At 45.5% G+C, this 21,759-nt stretch overlaps 2 protein-coding genes across 3 annotated transcripts in view; one reads left to right on the top strand and one right to left on the bottom strand.

The window, feature by feature from the left end:
- CUNH2orf76 (chromosome unknown C2orf76 homolog) overlaps nt 1-7,309 on the bottom strand; it is a 51,854-nt gene extending 44,545 nt beyond the window's left edge. Inside the window, exon 1 of one of the 2 annotated variants that reach the window (XM_042685250.1) lies at nt 7,194-7,309. In XM_042685250.1, the coding sequence (XP_042541184.1) occupies nt 7,194-7,299 (106 nt within the window). In that variant the 5' untranslated portion in view covers nt 7,300-7,309. Of the gene's footprint in view, nt 1-6,704; nt 7,073-7,193 lie in introns of those variants that run through there. The other variant, XM_042685251.1, reaches the window with a different exon arrangement.
- A 46-nt stretch (nt 7,310-7,355) lies between these two features.
- On the top strand, nt 7,356-14,053 carry Dbi (diazepam binding inhibitor, acyl-CoA binding protein). Its single transcript, XM_042685252.1, has 4 exons — nt 7,356-7,462; nt 8,797-8,914; nt 12,270-12,332; nt 13,813-14,053. The coding sequence occupies exons 1-4, from the start codon at nt 7,454-7,456 to the stop codon at nt 13,884-13,886; spliced, it is 264 nt and encodes an 87-aa protein (XP_042541186.1). The 5' UTR covers nt 7,356-7,453; the 3' UTR covers nt 13,887-14,053.
- Nucleotides 14,054-21,759: the final 7,706 nt, after the last annotated feature.

Here is a 21,759-nt window from a genome sequence, read left to right as displayed (position 1 = left end):
TCAAAGACAACCAGGGCAGGAAAAGTCTGATACTCTTCTTCCAAGAAAGATGGAATAGAGCTGTGGCTCAAGTAGTAGAGCACTAATCTTGCTCAAAAACCCTCAGGGAAAGCCAGGCGCTGGTAGTTCACAACTGTAATGTTAGCTACTCAGAGACTGAGATCTGAGGATTGTGGTTCAAAGCCAGGCCATGCAGGAAAGTCCTTGGGATTCTAATCTCCAATTAACCACAGAAAACCGAAAGTGGAGCTGTGGCTCAAGTGATAGAGGACTCATCTTGAGCTGAAGAGCTGAGGGACAGGCCCAGAGTTCAAGCCCAACAACAACAAAAAAAGAAACCCTCAGAGAAAGCATCCAGGCTCTGAGTTCAAGCCTCAGGACCAGCACACACACACATACAAAAAAAAAAAAAAAACATGAATGACATTCCCCAGAAGAAAATTCAAAGGTGAAAAGCGAGTATGAAGACATATGCAATGTTGTATCTACAAAACACTTGGCTGTGACTTTGATAGGGATTACAGATAGCATTTTATTTTTTTTCTTGTGACCCTTGTTTATTTCTAGTGTGTACTAGCAGTTCTATTTCTTTTTTAATATAATAACTATAAATTATAATGTATAATTCACATAGCAGTTCAATTTCTACATAGAGATGCAGTTGCAATCACTCAAAATAAAATATTTAGAAACAACTAACAAAATATGCATAGGACTTGTATACAAAAACTACCAAATGACAAACGAAGAAAATCAAAGATCTAAATGAATGAAGAAACATTTTGTGTTCATTTATAGGAAGGCTCACTGTAGTTTTTTAAAAAAAAAAATTTTCATTCGCTCCAAATTGATAATATAAACTTAACAAAACTCTTATCAAATTCACAGCAAAACTTTTTTTTTCTTGGCCAGTATTGAGGCTTGAACTCAGGGCCTCCCTGAACTCTTCAGCTCAAGGCAAGTGCTCTACCACTTGAACCACAGCACCACTACTGGCTTTTTCTGTTTACGTGGTGCTAAGGAATTGAACCCAGGGCTTCATGCATGCCAAGCAAGCACTATACTACTAAGCTACATTCCCAGCCCTTACAGCAAGGCTTTTTGTTACAAAATTCATATGGAAAAGCAGAAGAAATAGAATTGCTGGAACACATTTGAAGATGAGTAAGTGGGAAGAATTAGGTTATCAATGATGATAGCTATTAGGGAAACACCCACTAAAACCACAATTAAAGGTATCACTACACAACTATGAAGATGGCCCAAAGAAAAAGTAGTGATAATTTTAAATGTCTGTAAAGAGGAAAAGCTGGATCTCTCATCCATGCTGGTGGGAATGCAAAATGGTATAGCCACTCTGCAAAGATATAGCAGCTTCTTACAAAAGGTAGAATGAAATTACCATAGCACTCTGGTCATTAATTCTAAGATAAAAACAAAGGTTCACACAAAATCTTGTGTATATGTGGTTAGCAGCAGTTTTATTCTAAATAGGCAATAGTTTGGTGGCTGAAGCCTATAACCCAGGCATAAAGCAAGAACTGACCTCAAAAATAACCAAAACAGGGGCTGGGAAGTTGGCTCAGTGGTAGAGCACTTGCCTTGCATGCCTGAGGCCCTGGGTTCGATTCCTAGCACCACATAAGAAAAAAGCCGGAAGTGGTGCTGTGGCTCAAGTGGTAGAGCGCTAGCCTTGAGCTGAAGAGCTGAGGGACAGCACCCAGGCCCAGAGTTCAGGCCCCACAACTGGACCCAAAAATAAATAAATAAATAACCAAACAAAATGGGGCTGGAGGAGCAGCGTAAGTGGTAGCACACCTAACTTGCAAGAATGAAGCCCTGAGTTAAAACCCCAGTAAAGGAAAAACAAAACAAAACAAAAACCCTTAACACCATCAATGAGGGAATGATTCATCCATATATTGAATACTACTCACCAATAAAAAGAAAGCACTATTATTGCTTAGTATGTCTAAACGAGAGGGGAAAAAAACAACAACTGAAAGCTGGAGGCTAATATCTGTAATCCTAGCTACTCAGGCTGAGGTTAAAAAAAATGGTTTAAAAAAATGGCAGTATCACAAAATACAGGGTTTTTTTTGTTTTGTTTTTTGGTCCTATCGTGGGGCCTGAACTCTGGGCCTGGGTGCTGTCCCTCAGCTCTTCAGCTCAAGGCTAGAGCTCTACACTTGAGCCACAGCGCCACTTCTGGCTTTTTTTTTTCTTATGTGGTACTGAGGAATCAAACCCAGGGCCTCAGGCATGCAAGGCAAGCACTTTACCACTGAGCCACCTTCCCAGCCCCAAAATACAGGGGTTTTTAAAATGAGATTACCCTTCCAAAAGTTATCAGTTGCTAGATTTTAATATCTCTAATTTTCTCGCTAACAAGTAATTAAAGAGGTCATTAAGAAAACTGATCTCTAACAATTTAGTTTGAAGGCACTTTCTAAGTGCTTCTCATGTGCAAGCAGGAGCTACAGAGACAGGCAAAGATACAGAACACAGTGTTGATTTACAAAAGAATATACACATCTAATGAAGATGAACAAGATAAGCCTAGAAACACAACTATTTCTCTTTGTTTTGTTGCTGTTGTTGATGCAATTTTGTTGTTCCAAGGGTCAAACTCAGGTCCATACATGTGCTAGACAAGCACTCTACTGCTTTATCCCTAGCTTTAATTATAAATATTTATAGACAGAACACAAGCAGAACCTGACCAGTGAATGACCAACCTGTGGATAAACAATCCTACGGGAAGCCTTCCCTTCCTTACTTCTAGCCAACTTCAGGTTTCCATATCTCAACTCAGACCCACCACAATGTGGTGTGCTGCCTGGTAGAAACAAGAAGTGGAGGAAAGGAGAATGCAGTGCTCTAGGACATCTCACACACTCATACACGAACATTCCCCTCATGCCCACCTTGATGCACTTCCTCTAAACATGAGCAGAGGAAGGGGTAAGCATGACAAAGGAGGGACTTTCTTATCAATTCCAGCTGCCAAGGGTCTTCTTTCCATGGGAAAGCCAGGGTGCCCTTCTACTGCAAGCACTTCAGTCTTACCTTCCTTAGCTTTCACAGAACCCATGTCTTTCCCATTCCTACCCCAGAAGTGTTTCCCACATGCCTCCTTCCCTTTCAAACATACCAATCTCCTTCCAGCTTAGCTGGAGTCCTGTCATGGGACTCCCATTCAATGAAAATGAAAAATAAATGCAGAACAGACAAATCCATGATTTGTACATGTCCCTGCCTTGCAGTAAGGCTCTCCCATAACCATAGTCCAATTCTTAACAATTAGGTTACTTTTAGAAATTAGAGGTTTCATTTATACCAAGAAACCCAATAGCAAATGACAATTCACACCCATTGGGCTAGAAAAGCCTTCTCCTGTTAATTTATCTTGCTCTCTGGCTTAAGCTGAGAGCCAGAAAGTGAGCCTGTGGGCAGTCAGAGTTACATCCCATGGGTGTGAAGGCAGGCTGAAACAATGACAGTGGTCTCTGTTGACTGGCTGGGTCAGTTTGGCTGACAAGTTGGCTGGTCAGGTTCCTCAATCTTCCTTAGCTTTCCAGGTGCTCTGCTTCCAAAACAAAGAGATTGCGTGCAATAGTTCTATTTTAGCCCAGAATTTTGCATTCAGTTCTAACAGATTTAGCTGGCTACCAAGGTCACGGCTTATCAAAAGGAACCTGTCTTCCCTCAGAGAAAAGCACATTATTCACTCCAGATGAGAGTCTAAGAAGTGTCAGGCCCTAGGAGATAAGGCAGTGACCAAAATACATGGTGAACTTTATCCTCCCAGGCACAAACAGTAGAAAAATAAAATTAAAATAATTGTGAATAAAAGCTACCACATGCAGCACCAGTGTCTCATGCCTGTAATTCTAGCTACTCAGAAGGTCGAGATCCAAGGATCATAGTTCAAAGCTAGTCTAGGCAGAAAAGTCCGTTAAACACTCCAATAAACTACTCAGAAAAAGCCAGAAGTGGTGCTATGATTCAAGTGGTAGAGCTCTAGTCTTGAGCAAAAGCTCAGGATCAGCACCAATACTTTCGCCAAGCCCCAGGACCAGCAAAATAAAAAATAAAAAAGTTACCACATGATATAGCTTGAGCTTGTAAACAGGGCTTAGGAACCTGCACTCGCACAGGACTTGGAAAAAACAATGATCCCTTCTAGTCTTGTAGAACTATGTAAGAAAAGTTTCATATAATTTGTAAACCTCCTCCAAGTATACTCTCAAGTTTACTTTTTTTTTTTTTGTCGGTCATGGGGCTTGAACTCTGGGCCTGGGCATTGTCCCTCAGCTCTTCAGCTCAAGGCTAGCGCTCTACCACTTGAGACACAGAGCCACTTCCGGGTTTCTGAGTGGTTTACAGGAGATAAGAGTCTCATGGCCTTTCTTGCTCGTGCAGGTTTTGAACCAAGATCCTCAGATCTCAGCCTCCTGAGTGGCCAGCCTCCTGAGTAGCTAGGATTACAGGCGTGAGCTACCAGCGCCCAGCTGAAGTTTACTTTTAAAAGTGCCAGCTTGATACTATCTAGTTACAAGCTGACTCTCATCCCAACTCCCTAGAGTTAGAAGCACGAAGTAGACCAATAAGGAGACTTTTTAACATTTGCCAAGGATGAGGTACCAAAAAATGATCTCCAAACAATAAGGGGACAGAAAATATACCAAAAAGCACACCAACACATGTGTAAGTGAATACATGCCCATGTGCTGCTACTAGGGATTGAACTCAGAGCCTGGGAGCTATCCCTTAGCTTTTTTTTTTTGCTCAAGGCTGGTGTTCAAATCACTTCAGCTATACCTCCACTTCCAAGTTTTGATGGTTAATTAGATATAAGAGCATCTTCCTGCCTGATCTGGATTCCAACTGCAATCTTCAAATCTCAGCCCCTAGAGCAGCTCAGATTGCAGGCCCAGGCACCAGGCTCATACCAGCTACGTTGAAGTTTAGCCTAAGGTGGGCTCCATAATAGAACGCTTCCTGTTTCTTTAAAGTCACTTGCACTCTGCTCCCCGAATCCACAGTCTTTCCTCACGCCATTCTTCACCTGCTTTAAACAACTCATGTGCACACAAAAAATACACAAAGAGGGCAGGGAAGGTGGCTCAGTGGTAGAGCGCTTGCCTTGCATGCATGAAGCTCTGGGTTCGATTCCTCAGCACCACACAAGCAAAAAGAAAAAAAAGCTGGAAGTGGCGCTGTGGCTCAAGTGGTAGAGTGCTAGCCTTGAGCTGAAGAGCTGAGGGACAGCACCCAGGCCCAGAGTTCAGGCCCCACAACTGGACCCAAAAAAAAAAAAAAAATACACAAAGAATCCTTTTAGGGAAATGAAGTCTATTGCAAACAACCAACCAACACATCCATCCTCCTTGAACTGGACAATGTCTTGTTAAGGTCAACACTCTCACCAGCCTTGCCTTCTACAAAGTCTCACTCCAGGAAAAGTTCCACACCAAGTGATTGAGAAGTTAAATGATAAGGAAAATTACATTATAGAAAAATACAGAAGTTATCTAATCATTTCCAACATTTCTGCTGCAAGTATTTATTTTGTCTAGACCTCCAAGGAAAAGAGGGAGCTCTGAAGTGTTGCTGTGGAAACTTGCATTTCTCACAGTTCACATGTAATTTTCCCAAATTTAACTACAAGTTGTTTACTTAGCTTTGCTTTCTCAAGCAAAGCTATTCACAAACCGAGGACTCTAGATTTGTTTCCTAAGATTCAATTCCCACTTCTTAAATGTTTCATAAAGCCTGACCTACATTAAATTAGGAATGGCCATGTCAAAGCTTCTACTTGACCTTTTTTGAAGTGCTGGGAATGGAATCTGGGGCCTCTTACATGTCAGACAAGCCTCTAAACTCTGAGCTCTAACCTTAGTCCTCTCCCATATTCCTATGTAAACACCTACAGCTGTAAAGGGGATGGGGGAGAGTAGGTTGGATATTTGTGGTCCAGGCCTCTTGCCACAAATGTGACAAATCACTTCTGTCTTCATCCATGCTTCTATGACCAATACTAGAAAATTCTTTTTGGCTCTTAAGCATCAAATCTCACTTTTTCCCTCCACCTGTGCTTCCCAATTCCCATACTATCAGCAACTGTAACAACCTTACAAAGGCCCTTCAGCACCATCTCTACTCAAAGCCTCCAGACGATTTCTATCTCAGCAGAATGAAAGTCTATATCCCTGAAAAGTGACCAACCTCTGCATCACCTAGTTAGCTGGCCATCATTTTAACGCTGACTTCATGTCTTTCTACTCCCTCCCTCATTGCCTTCTCAGAAAGGGTTTATACACTGTTCCTCCTCTTAGGATATTGGCACAAATGTCACATCCCTCAAACTCCACACACACACACACACACACACACACACACACACACACACACACACACACACTTAAAACGTCCAACTCTTACTGGTGGCTCATGCCTATAACCCTAGCTACTCGGGAAGCTGAGATCTGACCATCCTGGCTTGAAGCTAGTCCAGGGCGCAAAGTCTGAGACTCTCATCTCCAATTAACCATCAAAAAAGCCAGAGGTGGAGCGAGCAGTGGCTAAGTGGTAGAGCGGTAGCCCGGTGGGGGGAGAGGGGGGATCCTCTGGGGCAGTACTGGCACATACCCACAAAACTTGCAACTTTCTGTTCCTCTACAAAGGACTACTAAACTTACTGTGTACTACTACTCCACTAGAAGTTCCAGGACTGCAAGGATTCATGTTCGACCACTGCTGTATCCCCAAGGCCTACAACAGTGAGGGTTGGCTTCGTGGTGTGTGCTGGGCTCAGGGAAAGAGGTGGTCCGCCTTCACCGCCCCAGCCGGAGCACGGCGCAGCGCACGCGGATGTGTTCACGTGTTTGAGGCGTGAGGACCACGGGCACACGAGCAGATCGGCGAATGTGCAAGTGCTTTTCTGGGGCCCAGTCCAACCCGCCGCCATTCCCGGAGACTAACGGAACCCACTCGCCCTCCCGAACCGAGGAAGCGACGGGTCCGGAGGCAGAGCCGGCAGCCTCCCCGCGCCCCGGAGGAGGACTGGAAGGGAACAAACAAAAAGACCACGGCTCCGTGGTCCCCGCCGCTCGGCCCTCACCCTTCACCCCACTCCCGGGACCTTCGGCCCCCAACACCAGATTCCCGCCTTCCTCCGCAAACCCCACCTGCTCCCAGGATGCCCCGCAGCTCCTCTTCCGCGCGTGCGCAATCAGGCCCCCCTGGTTGGGGCGGGACTACGGCTCCCACTAGTCTGGACACACCCCCGAGCATAAAGCTAGTTCCTGATTGGCTGCTGAGACTCGGCTGAGCCGCAGTTGGAACGCCTGGGCTGCGCTTTTAAAGGCGCTCGCTAGCCGGTCCCAGGATTTCTTGATTGCTGCTCCGGTCTCGGGCGCTCCGCGATCCTCGTCACCTCGCCGCCGGCATGTCTCAGGTACTGCGCGTGCCCGATCGGGCGGCGAAGCCAGGGCTGGGCGGGAGGCTGTGGTGTGGGGAATATCCTCGGGCAGAGCCCCGCCGGGTCTTCCGTTTTGATATCCAGTGGCTCTTGGACGGCTGCCTCTCCCCGGTTCTTCGTCCAAGGCTTCGAGAGCAGAACTTTTCGTTTGAAGATGTCTCAAGCTGCTACCCCCGTCCGCAGCTGCTGGGAAGGCGCCGGTGGGGTGGAGTTGGCGGTGCTGCGGGCATCCGGAGTCCCAGACGGAGAGAGCGGGCTGGGGGCCGGAAGGCTGTGCGGACCGAGGCGCGGGGGAGCGGGGGGGGGGGGGGGCGGCTGCGCCCCGCTCCCGGAAGCCCGGGGCGGGGGGGGGGGGCGGCTGCGCCCCGCTCCCGGAAGCCCGGGGCAGGGGGGGCTGTGGAATTGAGGAGGCCCCGGGCTGGGAGCTTGGAGGTCAGGAGAAGTTGGAGCCGCCTGCCCTCGAGGGGAGGGGAGTCGCGAACGGACGGGAGAAGTGACTCGAGCCCCCACCCCACCCCAGTCGCTATGGCCCCTGGACGCGGGCAGAGCTTTGGAGAGCGACCTCCGGCTCCTCCTATCTGCCTCTCCCCAATCTGGGCACTGGGACAGAGGTCAACGCTGAACTTCCCGGCCCCAGGGCAAGGGGCCAGCGGGCTCCTGCCACTGGCACCGCTGAGATGCCCGGCGCCCTTATCAGCGCCTCTGAGAACCAGAGCTTCACGGGGATCCCCAGCCATTCCGGTGTCAGGCTGGGGGTGAGGGTGAGGGTGGGGTTGAGGGGGCCCAGCAGTCAGCCACGCTGAGTGTGAGCCTACAGCAGGCCCAGCCCTGGCCTCCTTCCTTAGTCACTGTACATACAGTATACCAGAACTTAATGTCCACTCTTGTTTAGTCTCTTAACTGCCCTGTAGGGGTAGAGGAGACCCAGCTTGAGTGGGTTGCTTTTCCATGGCAGAAGCTACCAGCTAAGTCTGTCATCCTAGCTACTCAGGAGGCTGAGATCTGAGGATCGTTCTTTGAAGCAATCCAGGGTGGGAAAGTCTGCAAGACTCCTGTCTCTTAATTAACTACTAAAAAAGCCAAAAGTGGAGCTGTGGGCTCAAGTGGTAGAGTACTAGCTTTGTGCAAACACAGCACTCAGGCCCTGAGTCCCAGACCCAGGACTGTCACAAAAAAAGGAAGGGAGAGAAGGAGGGAAAGAAGAAAGGCAGGAAGGAAGGTGGGCACTGCCTTCCCATCCTCATCTCACAGGACTGTTATGCTCTTCTACTCAGATGCAGCCTTCATTCTTCTTCCTCTTTTGTACTTAGGCTGAGTTTGACAAGGCTGCTGATGAAGTCAAACGCCTCAAGACCCAGCCTGCTGACACTGAGATGCTGTTTATCTACAGCCACTTCAAACAAGCCACTGTGGGTGATGTAAATACAGGTATGTCGAACTGCTCAAGAAATTTGTGTCTTGCCATAGTGAAAGTCTATGGGAACTATACTCTTCTGTCATCTGAGGCCTGACTCTTTAGACCTGATCACAGTTCATTGGATCCCTGAGGTTTAAGCTGGGAGATATTCCCCCCAGATATTTCTTCTAGGATTCTTTTTTTTTTTTTCTCTCCCCCTTATTTTGACAGTCCTGTGGCTTGAGCTCTGGGGGTGGGCTCTTTTGCTCAAGGGTAGCAAACTACCATTTGAGCCACAGCACCACTTCCATCTTTATCTGTGATTTATTGGAAACAAGAGTTTCACATTCTTTCCTGCCCAGGCTGCCTTTGAACCATCATCCTCAGATCTTAGCCTCCTAAGTAGCTAGGAATACAGGCGTTAGCCACTGGTGCCCGGCCTCTTCCTAATGCTTGGAGTAGCAGAATCCCGATCTTGGTTTTCAAAAGGTTTCCATCTACTGTTAAGGAAACGATCCAACAGAAGTAACTTGCCATAAGCTATCACTCAGTAGTAGCTTCGTTGAGCTACTGCTTCCTTCCAGGGTTAAAGTCAGGGCACCTGGCAACCCACAAAGTCTAATGGCAGAGCTACACCTAGTAATCTGGGGAAAATCAGGAGTGTTTTTGTTGGCCACAGTGTGCACTTCTGGTGTTTACTAGCCAAAAGTCTTGGTGCAGATTTTGAAACTATCATAGTTAAACTACCCTAATCAATATCTTGTATCTGTTTGTGTGTAGATAGATAGATAGATAGATATAGATATAATCTTTCCTGCTTTGGGCAGTTTTTAGTCTCACTTAAGTTCCTGAAATGCATCTATAAAGACATTGGCACAATGCATTTCACAATACATTAGCAGCATAGAAGGAGCCCCCCCTCCCTCTTGTTCAGGTAGAGATTGAGCATGTTTCCCAATTCTATTTGAACTGTGGTGGCAGGTAGAGCAGGTGGAATTGGCTGCTAGCCTGCTGCCACAAGCGAGAGATGATTGCTAGAGGGAAGGATCTGGCAATGCCAAGTCAAACATTGGTGTTCACATCAAGACTTTAGCTGAGGAAGATCTTGTGTCAAAGATGAGTTTTATAGTGAGGCTTATAAACTGTATTTTCCGAGGGAGGGAAAGGAGAGCTGAAAGGTACTTAGTATAGGTAGACAGGCTACTAGTCTATCATCACCTTAGCACAAAGATAATTGGCTCTCTCTGGCGCTAAACTGTACAATTCAGTAGCCATATATGGCAGTTTAAATTTTAATTAAAAATAGTTAAAAATTAAATAGGGTTGACCAAGTGCCAGTGTCTCATGCCTATGATCCTAGATACTCAGGAAGATCACAATTCAGAGTCAATCTAAATAGGAAAGTCTGTGAGGCTCTCCAATTAAGCATCAAATAACTAGAAATAACTAGAGCTGTGGGTCAAGTGGTAAAGCACCAGCCTTGAGCAAAAAAGCTAATAGCACCAGGCCCTGGGTTTAAGCCCCAATACTGGCGCGCACACACACCCCTCCCCCCCAATTTTTTTTTTTTAATTAATAGAGTAAAAGTCTAGCTGAGTGCTGGTAACTCGTGCCTATAAACCTAGCAACTCAGGAGACAGATCTAGGCCCTCCATTCAAAACCAGACTAGGCAGAAGTTCATGAAAGTCTTATCTCCAGTTAGCCAGCAAAAAGCCAGAAGTCGAGAATGGTAGAATGCCAGCCTCAAGTGTAAAAGCCAAGTGAAAATCCTGTGTTTTTGCCTAATACTGGCATATACATACATACACACATACATACATACAGCTCAGTCTCTAGCCACACAAGTCATATTTCAGAAGCCTCAGTGGCCAGTGAATTGGAATGTTGGGAACATCTATTCCCAGGATGGCAGGAAGCCTGGCAGGATGTGGGCATCTAAGGGGGCCTCTCTGAAGGTGCATTCTCTTTATAAAGTATCTCAGGGAATGCTTCCTGGAAACAGGACACATTAAGTGTTTTCTTCTTTTTTTTCTTTTTCTTTTTTTTTTTTTTTTTTTGTCGGTTGTAGGGCTTGAACTTTGGGCCTGAGTTCTATCCCTCAGCTCTTCAGCTCAAGGCAGGTGCTCTGCCACTTGAGCCACAGTGCCACTTTCAGTTTTCTAGTGGTTTATTGGAGATAAGAGTCTCATGGACTTTCCTGCCCCGGCTGGCTTTGAACCATAGTCCTCAGATCTCAGCCTCCTAAGTAGTTAGGATTACAGGTGTGAGCCACAAGTGCCTGGCTTCATTGAGCATTTTCTCAGACACTACTCTAACCATAGACACTGTAGTTACTCCCTTTGACAGTGAAATAAACACCAGGGAACCATAGGTTCCCAGCATCAGATAATTACAAGTCTACCCTTAGTAAAATCTCCCACCAGTCAAGAAGAACAAACTAACAAGATGGTAGTGGAAGGGAAATTGGGTGTCTAAAGAGTAGAGGCAGAAAGGAAGCTTGCTAGTACTTCTTTTTGCTGTTTATGAATCCTGCACCATGTAGATATTTGTTTTAATTATTGTTTTTGTTCTTACTGACGTATTTTTGGGGGCTTGAGCCCAGGGCCTCCCATTCTCACTTGGCCTTTTCTCTCATAGCTATCACTCTATTACTGGAGCCATGCCTTTAGTTCCTGAAGTGCTGTTTTTAAAAGGAGAACTCTTGGAGTTTAAATACTTTACTCCCTTATAATAAGATAATTTTCCTTCTATTTTTCTCAAGATTTAAAATTTGGATTTCAGAACCCACTCTGCAAGCTCCATGAAATAATTGGTGTAATAAAAGATGGCTTTCCCAAACTCAGAGAGATAAATGGTGCATGCTTTTTTTTCATATGTGGAAATTAGATCTAAATTATAAACATGAAAATACATAGAGTTATAGGCAAATATATACAAATTGACTAACATGGTATACTAGGGGAGGATTCCAGAGCTGTTACTGAACAAATGATGATCAGTTTAACAAAATGAATACCAGGATGCTAAAGCATGTTTTGTTAGGGGAAGGTTAAGGTGAGTAGGAGCAAACAAACCAAGAGAGGAAGGATGAATGAATACCATCATTATATTCAATGCACATATGTGAAAATGGAACTGTGTAACTTGAGGGGGTGGGTGGGATTGGGAAAGATGGAGGAGAATAATGCAACAGTTGACGTTGACCAAGATGATTGGCATTAACATAAGCTGATCAGTTGAATTGAAACCTAATGTTGTAAACTATTTCAAGGTTAAAAAAAAAAAAGGAAACAACCATGACTTTCCTGGGAAGAAAGTTGATGAAGTTCTCCATCAGAACTTGAAGCGGGTCTCACCTTGTCTTTCTCTTCTTTTCCTTATTTAAGATCGGCCCGGGTTGTTGGACCTCAAGGGCAAAGCCAAGTGGGATGCCTGGAATCAGCTGAAAGGTGATTATGCTAATCAGTCTGTGGAAGCCAGTAAAGAATGTCTCTTCACTGCAGAGTATATGGGAGAAGGGAGGAAACAAAAGTACAGAAGGCACATTCTGGAAACCAGCCCAATCCGTGCCTGAGTTGGGAGTTTAGGGGGAATTGGGCCACCTACTTTTCTCCCCTAATGATATTCATTCCTTTTTGAAAGCATCATCTCTGAGCAGGGGTGTCTTCTAAGAGGAGGAGCCACTGAGAAATAGACTAAGAGGTCACATTGGCTTTGGACGTGTTCACAATAAATGATATTTCCTGTCCATCCCTCCCTTCTCCCTGACAAGGCCAGGTAGTGGCCAAGCGGCTGTCCTAGTTCCCTTCCAGCCAGAAGGACACATGAAGAAGGGAGTGAGGTAATGCATGGCCAGCCACTGCTAGGCTTAGTGAATGGAGCTATTATTTGCTGAGTATCAACAGCCAAGAAGTATTCAGGCTCCCACTGGGTCACGTGCTCCATGGCAGCAAGACCTAAAACTTGTCTCCAAAGTTCCTGGCAGCTTTTGTGTTCTTTCTAGAGTTGTTGAATAAGCCCTCTGTCTTCCAGCAAAAGGACCACAATACAGTAAATGCACTTGTCAGATTTGCAAGGAGGGAATGCCATTGACTGTCCATCTTCATCTGGCATTTTTACCTCATTCTCAGGCCCCAGGCAGTCTCCAATGCTTCACTGCAAGCCCCCGGTCCCAGGGGGGTCTGGCTTCCCAGGACAATCCAAGAGACTGCATGTGACTGAGGATATATTCACTATCTCCTGTACTGCAGGAGGGAGACAAAGATTCACCTTATTCCCCATCCAAGAAGCAGCTGCTTGGGCTGGGAAGGTGGCTCAGTGGTAGAGCGCTTGCCTTGCATGCCTGAGGCCCTAGGTTCGATTCTTCAGCACCACATAAGCAAAAAGAAAAAAGCCGGAAGTGGCGCTATGGCTCAAGTGGTAAAGTGCTAGCCGTGAGCTGAAGAGCTGAGGGACAGCGCCCAGGCCCAGAGTTCAGGCCCCACAACCGGACCCAAAAAAAAAAAGAAGCAGCTGCTTTTGCCTAGTTTCGAACCTCTATTCATTGCTTCTCTGGGGAGAAGTAGGTGACTGGCTTTGCTTTTTCTCAGCTAAGCATAGCAAATCCAAGATAAATAAGAGATACTTGATAATCCAAAGCCCCATCACCAGGATCATTAAAGTCACTGTAGAAACAATTGCCTGACTGGAGGCATGAGGCTCATGATGACTGCTCCGCACTACATCATAAGGGACAGACTAAACCCCACCATGCCTGAGCTCAGAGCATCATGGAGCAGAACTCTGGGCACACTTCCTGTGTGCTGTAAGTGTGATCATCACTAGGTCTCTGAGGTGTGGTAATCCCCTACTTTACGAGTGAGAAACGAGACCCTAATGCCTGCTACCTTTCTACCATGCTCTCTCTGATGTGTAATAATGTCCATACAGGGATGTCCAAGGAAGATGCCATGAAAGCTTACGTCGATAAGGTAGAAGAACTAAAGAAGAAATATGGAATGTAAGAGATCGGACTTGGTTGCCAGCCACACATTTAACCTAAAGTGATATGCCTTTTTTTTTCTAATACTGTAGATTATGTGGCTCTAACACATTAAGGGAAGAATTGGTTACTGGTCCTTCCTAAACAGTTTTTATCTGAAATGAATTAAAAGTGCATTTGTTACTTTAAGTCTTCAATAGTCTGGATTTTTTTTTCTTTTTTTGTGCCAGTACCAGGGCTTGAACTTAAAGCCTCATGCTCTCACTTAACTTTCTTACAGCAGATGCTCTACCACCTGAGCTACACTTCCAGTTTAGCATTTTGATGATTAATTGGAGATAGAATCTCTCACTTTTCAGTCCTCTAGGTCTCTGCCTCCTGACTACTTAAGAGGTTTATATGTGACATGTGTAAGCCACCAGCACCTGGCTAGTAGTCTGGATTCTTTTTTTTTTTTTTTTGTCCAGTCATGGGGCCTGAACTCTGGGCCTGAGTGCTGTCCCTCAGCTCTTCAGCTCAAGGCTAGCACTCTTATCACTTGAGCCACAGCGCCACTTCCGGCTTTTTTTCTTTTTGCTTATGTGGTGCTGAGGAATCGAACCCAGGGCCTCAGGCATGCAAGGCAAGCGCTCTACCACTGAGCCAACTTCCCAGCCCTAGTCTGGATTCTTGAAATAATTTACTCTGTTATGATTTCTTATCCCTGCTTTCTTTTAACCATATCATTTAGACAAGTTTGGCCCACTTTCCTCAGTACTCTGCTGGTGGGGAGCCACAGCATTATAGAAGTGGCTTTCCCCTTTTCTGCCCCAATTCTAGCCACCCCAAGGAAAATGATGTGGGCTGGTTGGGACTGCAAGCTACAGGTACTTCCAACTATCAGGGATGTGGCTGGCCTCAGCTTCCAAGGAAAGTAGGGTTGACAGGTACCGAGATTTGTCTGAGCATGGTATTCCTGCAAGTATGGGAGGTCTCACCTATCAGGAAAGGTATGCACTTGACATGAGACATCCCCAGGATTCCAGTAAAAAGCTGGCCATCAAGGAAATCACAGAGGGACAAGGCAACTATAAGCCAAGAGAAGGGAAGTCTGTCAAGATTGGGAAGGCTGTGGAAGAGAAAGGCTGTGGTGTCACTAGAGGAGGACTTCAGTTGTTGGAAAAAAAAGATAATGATAGACCTGACTGTCCTTGATAGATTCATTTCTAGCTGGGCACCAGTAGCTCATAACTGTAATCCTACTTAACCAGTAGGCTGAGATCTGAGGATTAAAGTTTGAAACCAGCTCCAGAAGGAAAGTCATTGAGACTCTTACCTCCAATTAAGCCCAGCAAAAAGCTGGAAGTGGAACTATATATAGCTCAAGTAGTAGAGCACCAGCCTTGAGTAAAAAAGCTAAGGAATAGCACTTACGCACTGACTTCAAGCCCCAGTACTAATACACACACACACAAATAGGTGCATCTCTTCCACAGTCTCACATGAGTGACAATCATGGTTGTCCCCTATATAGGTAAAGATGCTAAAACTGAAAGGGATTCAGGGGAAGTAGCTCCGACTTCCTTCCAAAGCCTCCCTGGTTTTAAACACAACTCACTATTACTCTGCAGAGCACTGCAGCCTAGGAATAATTTCTTGTGTTGGTGGTAAACAGACTGAGAACCAGCTTTGCAATACAGGTCTTCCTGGTCTGGAAGCCTGAGCGTCCAGAGAAGCAGGGACATAGGAAGGCACCTGCCTGGTGTGTGGTGAGCCCTCCGTAAGCCAGGACTAGGGAGTGGAGAAGTTTGATTTGTTTTGTTTTGGGTCCAGTCGTGGGGCCTGAACTCTGGGCCTGGGCGCTGTCCCTCAGCTCTTCAGCTCAAGGCTAGAGGTCTACCACTTGAGCCACAGCGCCACTTCCGGCTTTTATCTTTTTGCTTATGTGGTGCTGAGCAATCGAACCCAGGGCCTCAGGCATGCAAGCCAAGTGCTCTACCACTGAGCCACCTTCCCAGCCCGAGAGTGGAGAAGTTTGAAAGTGCTATTAGATCCTTGGCAGTGGGAGTGCTGGGAGAGGATATGCTAAAAGACCATCTAAGTAAATCAACAACTATCCAGAAAACACCTCCAGCTCTGGCCCAGATCTCAGTGGAAATAGGGATTTTACTCTAGTAAAATCCAAGGCCCCAAACCCACCCATATAGTCCAGGGGAGATTACTTTCTAAATGGCAGTGTGATCAGCAAGTTCGTTTTCCTTGGGTTACTGATGTGACTGAGGATGCTTGAGACAGGGAGTCCACAGTCCTGCTCTGGCCTTACCTGGCTTCTATCACCTAGGCTTCCAAGATCACCAAACTTGCAGACCCTCCTTGAGACTCAGCCAAAGGAATAAAGAGCAATAGCCACTCACTTGCACTCATATTTGAGTCATTTCCTTTGCAGAGTTATTGGCTGCTTCAGTAGTAACTCATTAGAGCCAGACAGACAGAGACACAGAGAGACAGACAGACAGATGTCTGGAGAATATCACTGGTAGAGCACATGCGCAGGGCCCCAGTGATTCCCCAGCACCAGAGTAAGGTGGGGGGAGGGGAGGATAGAAATTATGGGAGAAATCCTCACATGGAGTGGGTACCAGCATGAGGTACTTTATCTCCATATTGACTTTCAAACTACTTGTTTCCTGCAACTTGTCTCCTGCAGTAGCCCTGAGTCAAGGACTCACTGGTACAGGGTGAGTGCATAAGAACTTGCCCAGATTGCTAACTGGTTTCAGCTTGAGAGAAGCAGTTGGGCTGTCCAGCAGTAGGACTTTATTATGACTACTTGATATGGCTCCTCTCTTGAGAAAGAAAGAACTATTATGTGGAGATGAAAAGGTTTATTATGTTGCTGGGCACCAGTGGCTCAGGCCTGTAATCTTAGCTACTTGGGAGGCTGAGAGCTGAGGAGTCCACAAGATGCTTATCTCCAATTAAACACTAAAAAAGCCAGAAGTAGAGCTGTAGCTCATGTGGTAGAACAGTAGCCTTGAACAGAAAAACCTAAGAGGCAATGCCCAGGATCTGAGTTCAAGCCCCAGTACTGACACCAAAAAAAAAAAAAAGTATGTCCAAGGCCCATGGCTCATAGGGCTGCTGTTATGATCTCTAATTGCCATCATTTACTGAGGCCAGGCTCTGGCTTAGGGCTCTGTTTCAATTCTTGCATTTTACCCTGCAGGACTTAGGTGTTCCTCCCCCACTCCAGCCCCTTGTCTTGGGGACCATTGTAATGAGGTATAGTTGGGGAATACATTCCAAGTCATTGCACAGATAGCTGAGACCTCAGATAGCAACTCCAGATAGACTTTTTTCTCCCCATGCATGTGTGTGTTACACTTTCAGTTATAAATTATGCACAGAAAAAGATCAACAATAACTAATCATTAAAATGAGCAATTATATACTGTAATATGAGTTATTTAAAACTTAAGACTTGCTCGCTTTTGGAATTCTCCATTATATATATATATATATTTTTTTTTTTTTTTTTTTTTTTTTTTGTCGGTCGTGGGGCTTGAACTCTGGGCCTGGGCGCTGTCCCTCAGCTCTTCAGCTCAAGGCGAGCGCTCTACCACTTGAGCTACAGCGCCACTTCCGGTTTTCTGGTGGTTTATTGGAGATAGGAGTCTCACGGTCTTTCCTGTCCAGGCTGGCTTTGAACCGCAATCCTCAGATCTCAGCCTCCTGAGTAGGATTACAGGCATGAGCCACCAGCGCCCGGCTATATATATTTTTATACCAGTTTATTGCACGTATTGCCATCACAGAAAGCAAAAGACAAGTAAGAGGATGCTAACTCACTGTGTAATGGGGATCACTGCACCCATTTTCCAGATAAGGGAATGGAGGCTCTGGTAATGTAAGCAGATCCAAACACACCCCTCTCTGGATGGAAAAGCTCTTCTGTCATGTTCTCTGTCCTGACTACTGACAGCCTCTCAGCTCTGCATCAGCCAGAGAACCAGAGTTCCATAGTCTAGTGGGCAGATGTGAAAGGATTATGTGCTCTTTCCTGGGGATGAGCTTGCATAATCAGGCCCCAGTGGGCTGGTAGGGGGCTCAAGTGAGATGTGTTTTTTCAGCACCTCAGGTGGTTCTGGGGCTCAGACCAGATTGTGAGGTATCCTTCTCTCTGCCACCTCCACACTAGAAAGCTGTTGTACTGGTTTCTCAGAAAGTAACCTTGGCAGGTATTCTGAGAGCCAGGTGGCAGTGGCCTCAGGGCTGTTCTGTAAGGCCTGTAAGTCCTATGGGTAGTTCACAGGATGTGAACAGGAACAAATGACATCCTGGGGGAGGGAATGTCACCCATCTTCCCTTCTCAGTGAGGAGCCTCAGCACCTTTATGCCATGTTCTATTCTCAATACTATTTCTGTGTGTGTGCCGGTCCTAGGGCTCGAACTCAGGGAATGAGTTTAAGCTTTTTAGCTCAAGGCTAGTGCTCTTCCACTTAAGCCACAGCTACACTTCTGGCTTTTTTATTATTATTAATTGGAGATAATAACTGGAAGGTTTCTGGTTAATTGGAGGTAAGAGTATCACAGGAGGGCTGGGAAGGTGGCTCAGTGGTAGAGTGCTTGTCTTGCATGCATGAGGACCTGGGTTCAATTCCTCAGCACCACATAAATAGAAAAAAGCCGGAAGTGGCACTGTAGCTCAAGTGGTAGAGCACTAGCCTTGAGCTGAAGAGTTGAGGGACAGCGCCCAGGCCCGGAGTTCAAGCTACACAACCGGTTTAAAAAAAAAAGAGTATCTCAGGTTTTTCTGCCTAGGCTGGTTTTGAATCACAATCTTATCTCTCAGCCTCTGAGTAGCTAGGATTATAGGAGTGAGCCACCCAGTGCCCAGCTACTTCTAAACTTTTTGGCAGACTTAAACGTGAATCCTACTTCACTTTCAGAGCCTTTGATCTCTTCATCTGGAAAATGAATAAAATCTGTACATGCCAAGACTCACAAAATGGGCCAAGTGCTTGTTCAAGGCATGCCTAACAATATGTCAATTACCTGGATGTCTTCCTAACATACTACCCTCCCCACCAAAGGTGGCACTCGGTGCTGCACTGCTTCCTGAAAACACTCCAGGAACTTGGGAGCCCACCATGCAAGCAAGTAAGGGTCATCTAAGGATATCCTCTCTACACCAAAGTTCTTCCAAAATCCAGAAGTCTGGAGATTAGGAATCTCCAGATAAGAGATCCTGGGAAAAGATGCTGGATTGCCAATCCAGAACCTTTGGTTCAACTGCTGTCATATAAATTATGAACAGAAAGATACTAGAAGGCCCAGGGGTATCTGCCTTGACTCAAACCAGGCTGAGGTAGTGAGGGGGTGGTTTAAACAGACAGACAATTACAGGTACTTAAATTATAGGTGTTTGGAGCTGAGGATGAGCTGAATGAAGTCACCAGCAGGGTAAGCTTGCTTGCTTGCTTTTTTTTTTTCTTTTGGGGGAGGGACAAGGGGGGGGCAGTTGAACTCAGACTAGTCACTGTCCCTGAGCTTCTTTTGCTCAAGGCTGTCACTCTACCACTTGAGCCACAGAGCCACTTCTGGCTTTTTCTGTCTATGTGGTATTGAGGAATTGAACCCAGGGCTTCATGCATGCTAGGCAAGCACTCTACCACTAAGCCATATTCCCAGCCAGGGTAGGATCTCTTCAGGGTCTGGGTCAAAGCTAGATGGTCCTATGTTCTTAGCAGCTCCATGGTAGAGATGCCAAGGTTGAGATGCTTCTTCCTTTTAAAAAAAAAAAATTTATTGTTATTTTAAAGGTGATATACAGTGGTACATAGGTAATAAGTACGTTTCTTTTAGCCTAGTGTCATCTGTTCCCTCATTCTTTCCCATTCATCCCTCCCATCTCCACCCATGAATTGCATAGTTCACTTTCATCAGTGTCCAGTGCAGCCAGTATGCTCCACTGCTATACTTTTTCACCCTTTTTCCTCAAATCCTGTGCCCTCCCCCCACCTTCCCAAAGATGTGCACATGAATACACTATATATAAGGTAAAAAATACACAGTCACAGAAAAAGAAAAAACAAATTAAGAAAAAAAATTCCCTTGTTTCCATATCTTTGGAGTTCATTTCAGCATGCATATTATTTTAGATACATATAAAGAGTTGCTTGAGTATTGCACTTTTGTGAATCTCCTATGACTATCCTCTTTTGGTCTCACTGTATGTGGGGTATCTAGAATCCTGTGTAATTTGTCATATCCTAGTGCATTTTAGATCTAACTTCCTATGTCAGGGAGAACGTGCACTGTTTGTCTCTCTAATCTTGGCTTACCTCATTTAACATAATTTGTTCTAGTTCCATCCATTTCCATGTAAATGACACTATTTTATTCTTTCTAATGGCTGTGTAAAATCCCATTGTATATAGGTACCATATTTTTTGTATCCATTCATCTACTGTGGAGCATCTGAGTCATTTCCTTATATTGTCTATTGTAAATAGTGAAGCAATGAACATGGATGTCCAGGTGTCCTTATCATATCCTGGCTCATGATGCTCAGGATAAATGCCAAGAAGTGGTAAAGCTGGGTCATAGATAAGGTTTATGTTTCATTTTTTGAGGGATCTCCAGACTGATTTCCAGAGTGGCTGTACATTCCCACCAGCAGTGCAGTAGGATTCCTTTTGTTTGTCTATTCTAGGAATTGAACTCTCAGGACCTTATGCTCTTATGGCAGCTTGCTTGCTCATACGGCTGGCACTCTGCCATTTGAGCCACACCTCTGGTGCTCCTGGAAGACTAGTGTGGTTTCTCCTTAGTCTATCTGAATTGCCACATTGCTACTCACATTTGGGGCCACTATTCATGAGATGAGGCTTATTTACTACAGCACTGTGATTCCAAGACACTTGTTCTAGTAAGCAATTAGCTATTAAGTGGCCAGTGGGTATGTAGTAACTACAAGGTGGCTAGGTCAAGGGGCAAAGCACATTGCAGGGACCTGGCAAGAGGCTTCATGATGCTGCCCAGGACAACACACAAACTGCTATATTTCTGCTAGTTTTTATTTAGTATTTCCAGACTATAGGCAATTGAAACCCAGGAAGTGAGACCCTAGATAGAGGGCTAGGGGGAATGCAGTAGGGACTTTGCAGGCCTAATGAGGCTAAGGATCTTGAGATAAGCTTATCCTTAACATTTTATGATTGGGGTGGGCCCTAATCCAGTGACCAGATTTCTTTAAAGACAGAGGAGAGGAAGATCGCATGAAGGTCACATGACAATGGAGCAGAGCTAACAATAATGCAGCTATGGACTAAGAACTGCCAGTGACGCATGGCACTGATTCTCACCTAGAGCCTCCAGAAAGAGCTAATTCGGTTAATGCCTTGGTTTTGAACTTCTGGCTGTTGGTAAGTGAATACATTTTGATGGTTTACGTCATCCAGTGTTTGTAGTTCATTGCAGCAGTACTGAGATACAGACTCAGCTGGCCAGCTAATTTAGCTGCCTGTAATACCACTAAACACAAGCCCACCACTATCTCCTGAGATATCCTCTTCTGAAGTCTCATCGGATTCAGGCTTATGGGTGTGGGGGTTGGCAGTTTGGATAAAAAGTGTGATATTAGCAAGGAACTAATGGCTCATGCCATTCAAGCATGATGCTAGAACTCAGGTTACTTCCAGGGTAGCCACACGTAGCCCAGGATATCCACATCCAGTAGGAGAGTAGCCAAAAAGAAAGGCAGATGCTGGGTGCCAGTGGCTTATACCTGTAGTCCTAAATACTCAGGAGGCTGAGATCTGAGGATCATGGTTCCAAGCCAGCCTGGGCAGGAAACTCCGTGAGACTCTTATCTCCAATAAACCACTAGAAAATCAGAAGTGGGGGCTGGGATG

This window comes from Dipodomys spectabilis, unplaced genomic scaffold (assembly GCF_019054845.1).
Source record: "Dipodomys spectabilis isolate Male_0828 unplaced genomic scaffold, ASM1905484v1 ptg000094l, whole genome shotgun sequence".
NCBI lineage: Eukaryota > Metazoa > Chordata > Mammalia > Rodentia > Heteromyidae > Dipodomys > Dipodomys spectabilis.
Note: the sequence above shows the minus strand (reverse complement) of the source record. Positions and strands in the feature narration are given on the sequence as shown.

Excerpts from the sequence above, each read along its gene's own strand:
- Dbi (XM_042685252.1), top strand. Across the intron at positions 8,915-12,269 it reads TGTGGGTGATGTAAATACAG|ATCGGCCCGGGTTGTTGGAC; the intron begins GTATGTCGAACT and ends TCCTTATTTAAG. Across the intron at positions 12,333-13,812 it reads TGCCTGGAATCAGCTGAAAG|GGATGTCCAAGGAAGATGCC; the intron begins GTGATTATGCTA and ends ATGTCCATACAG.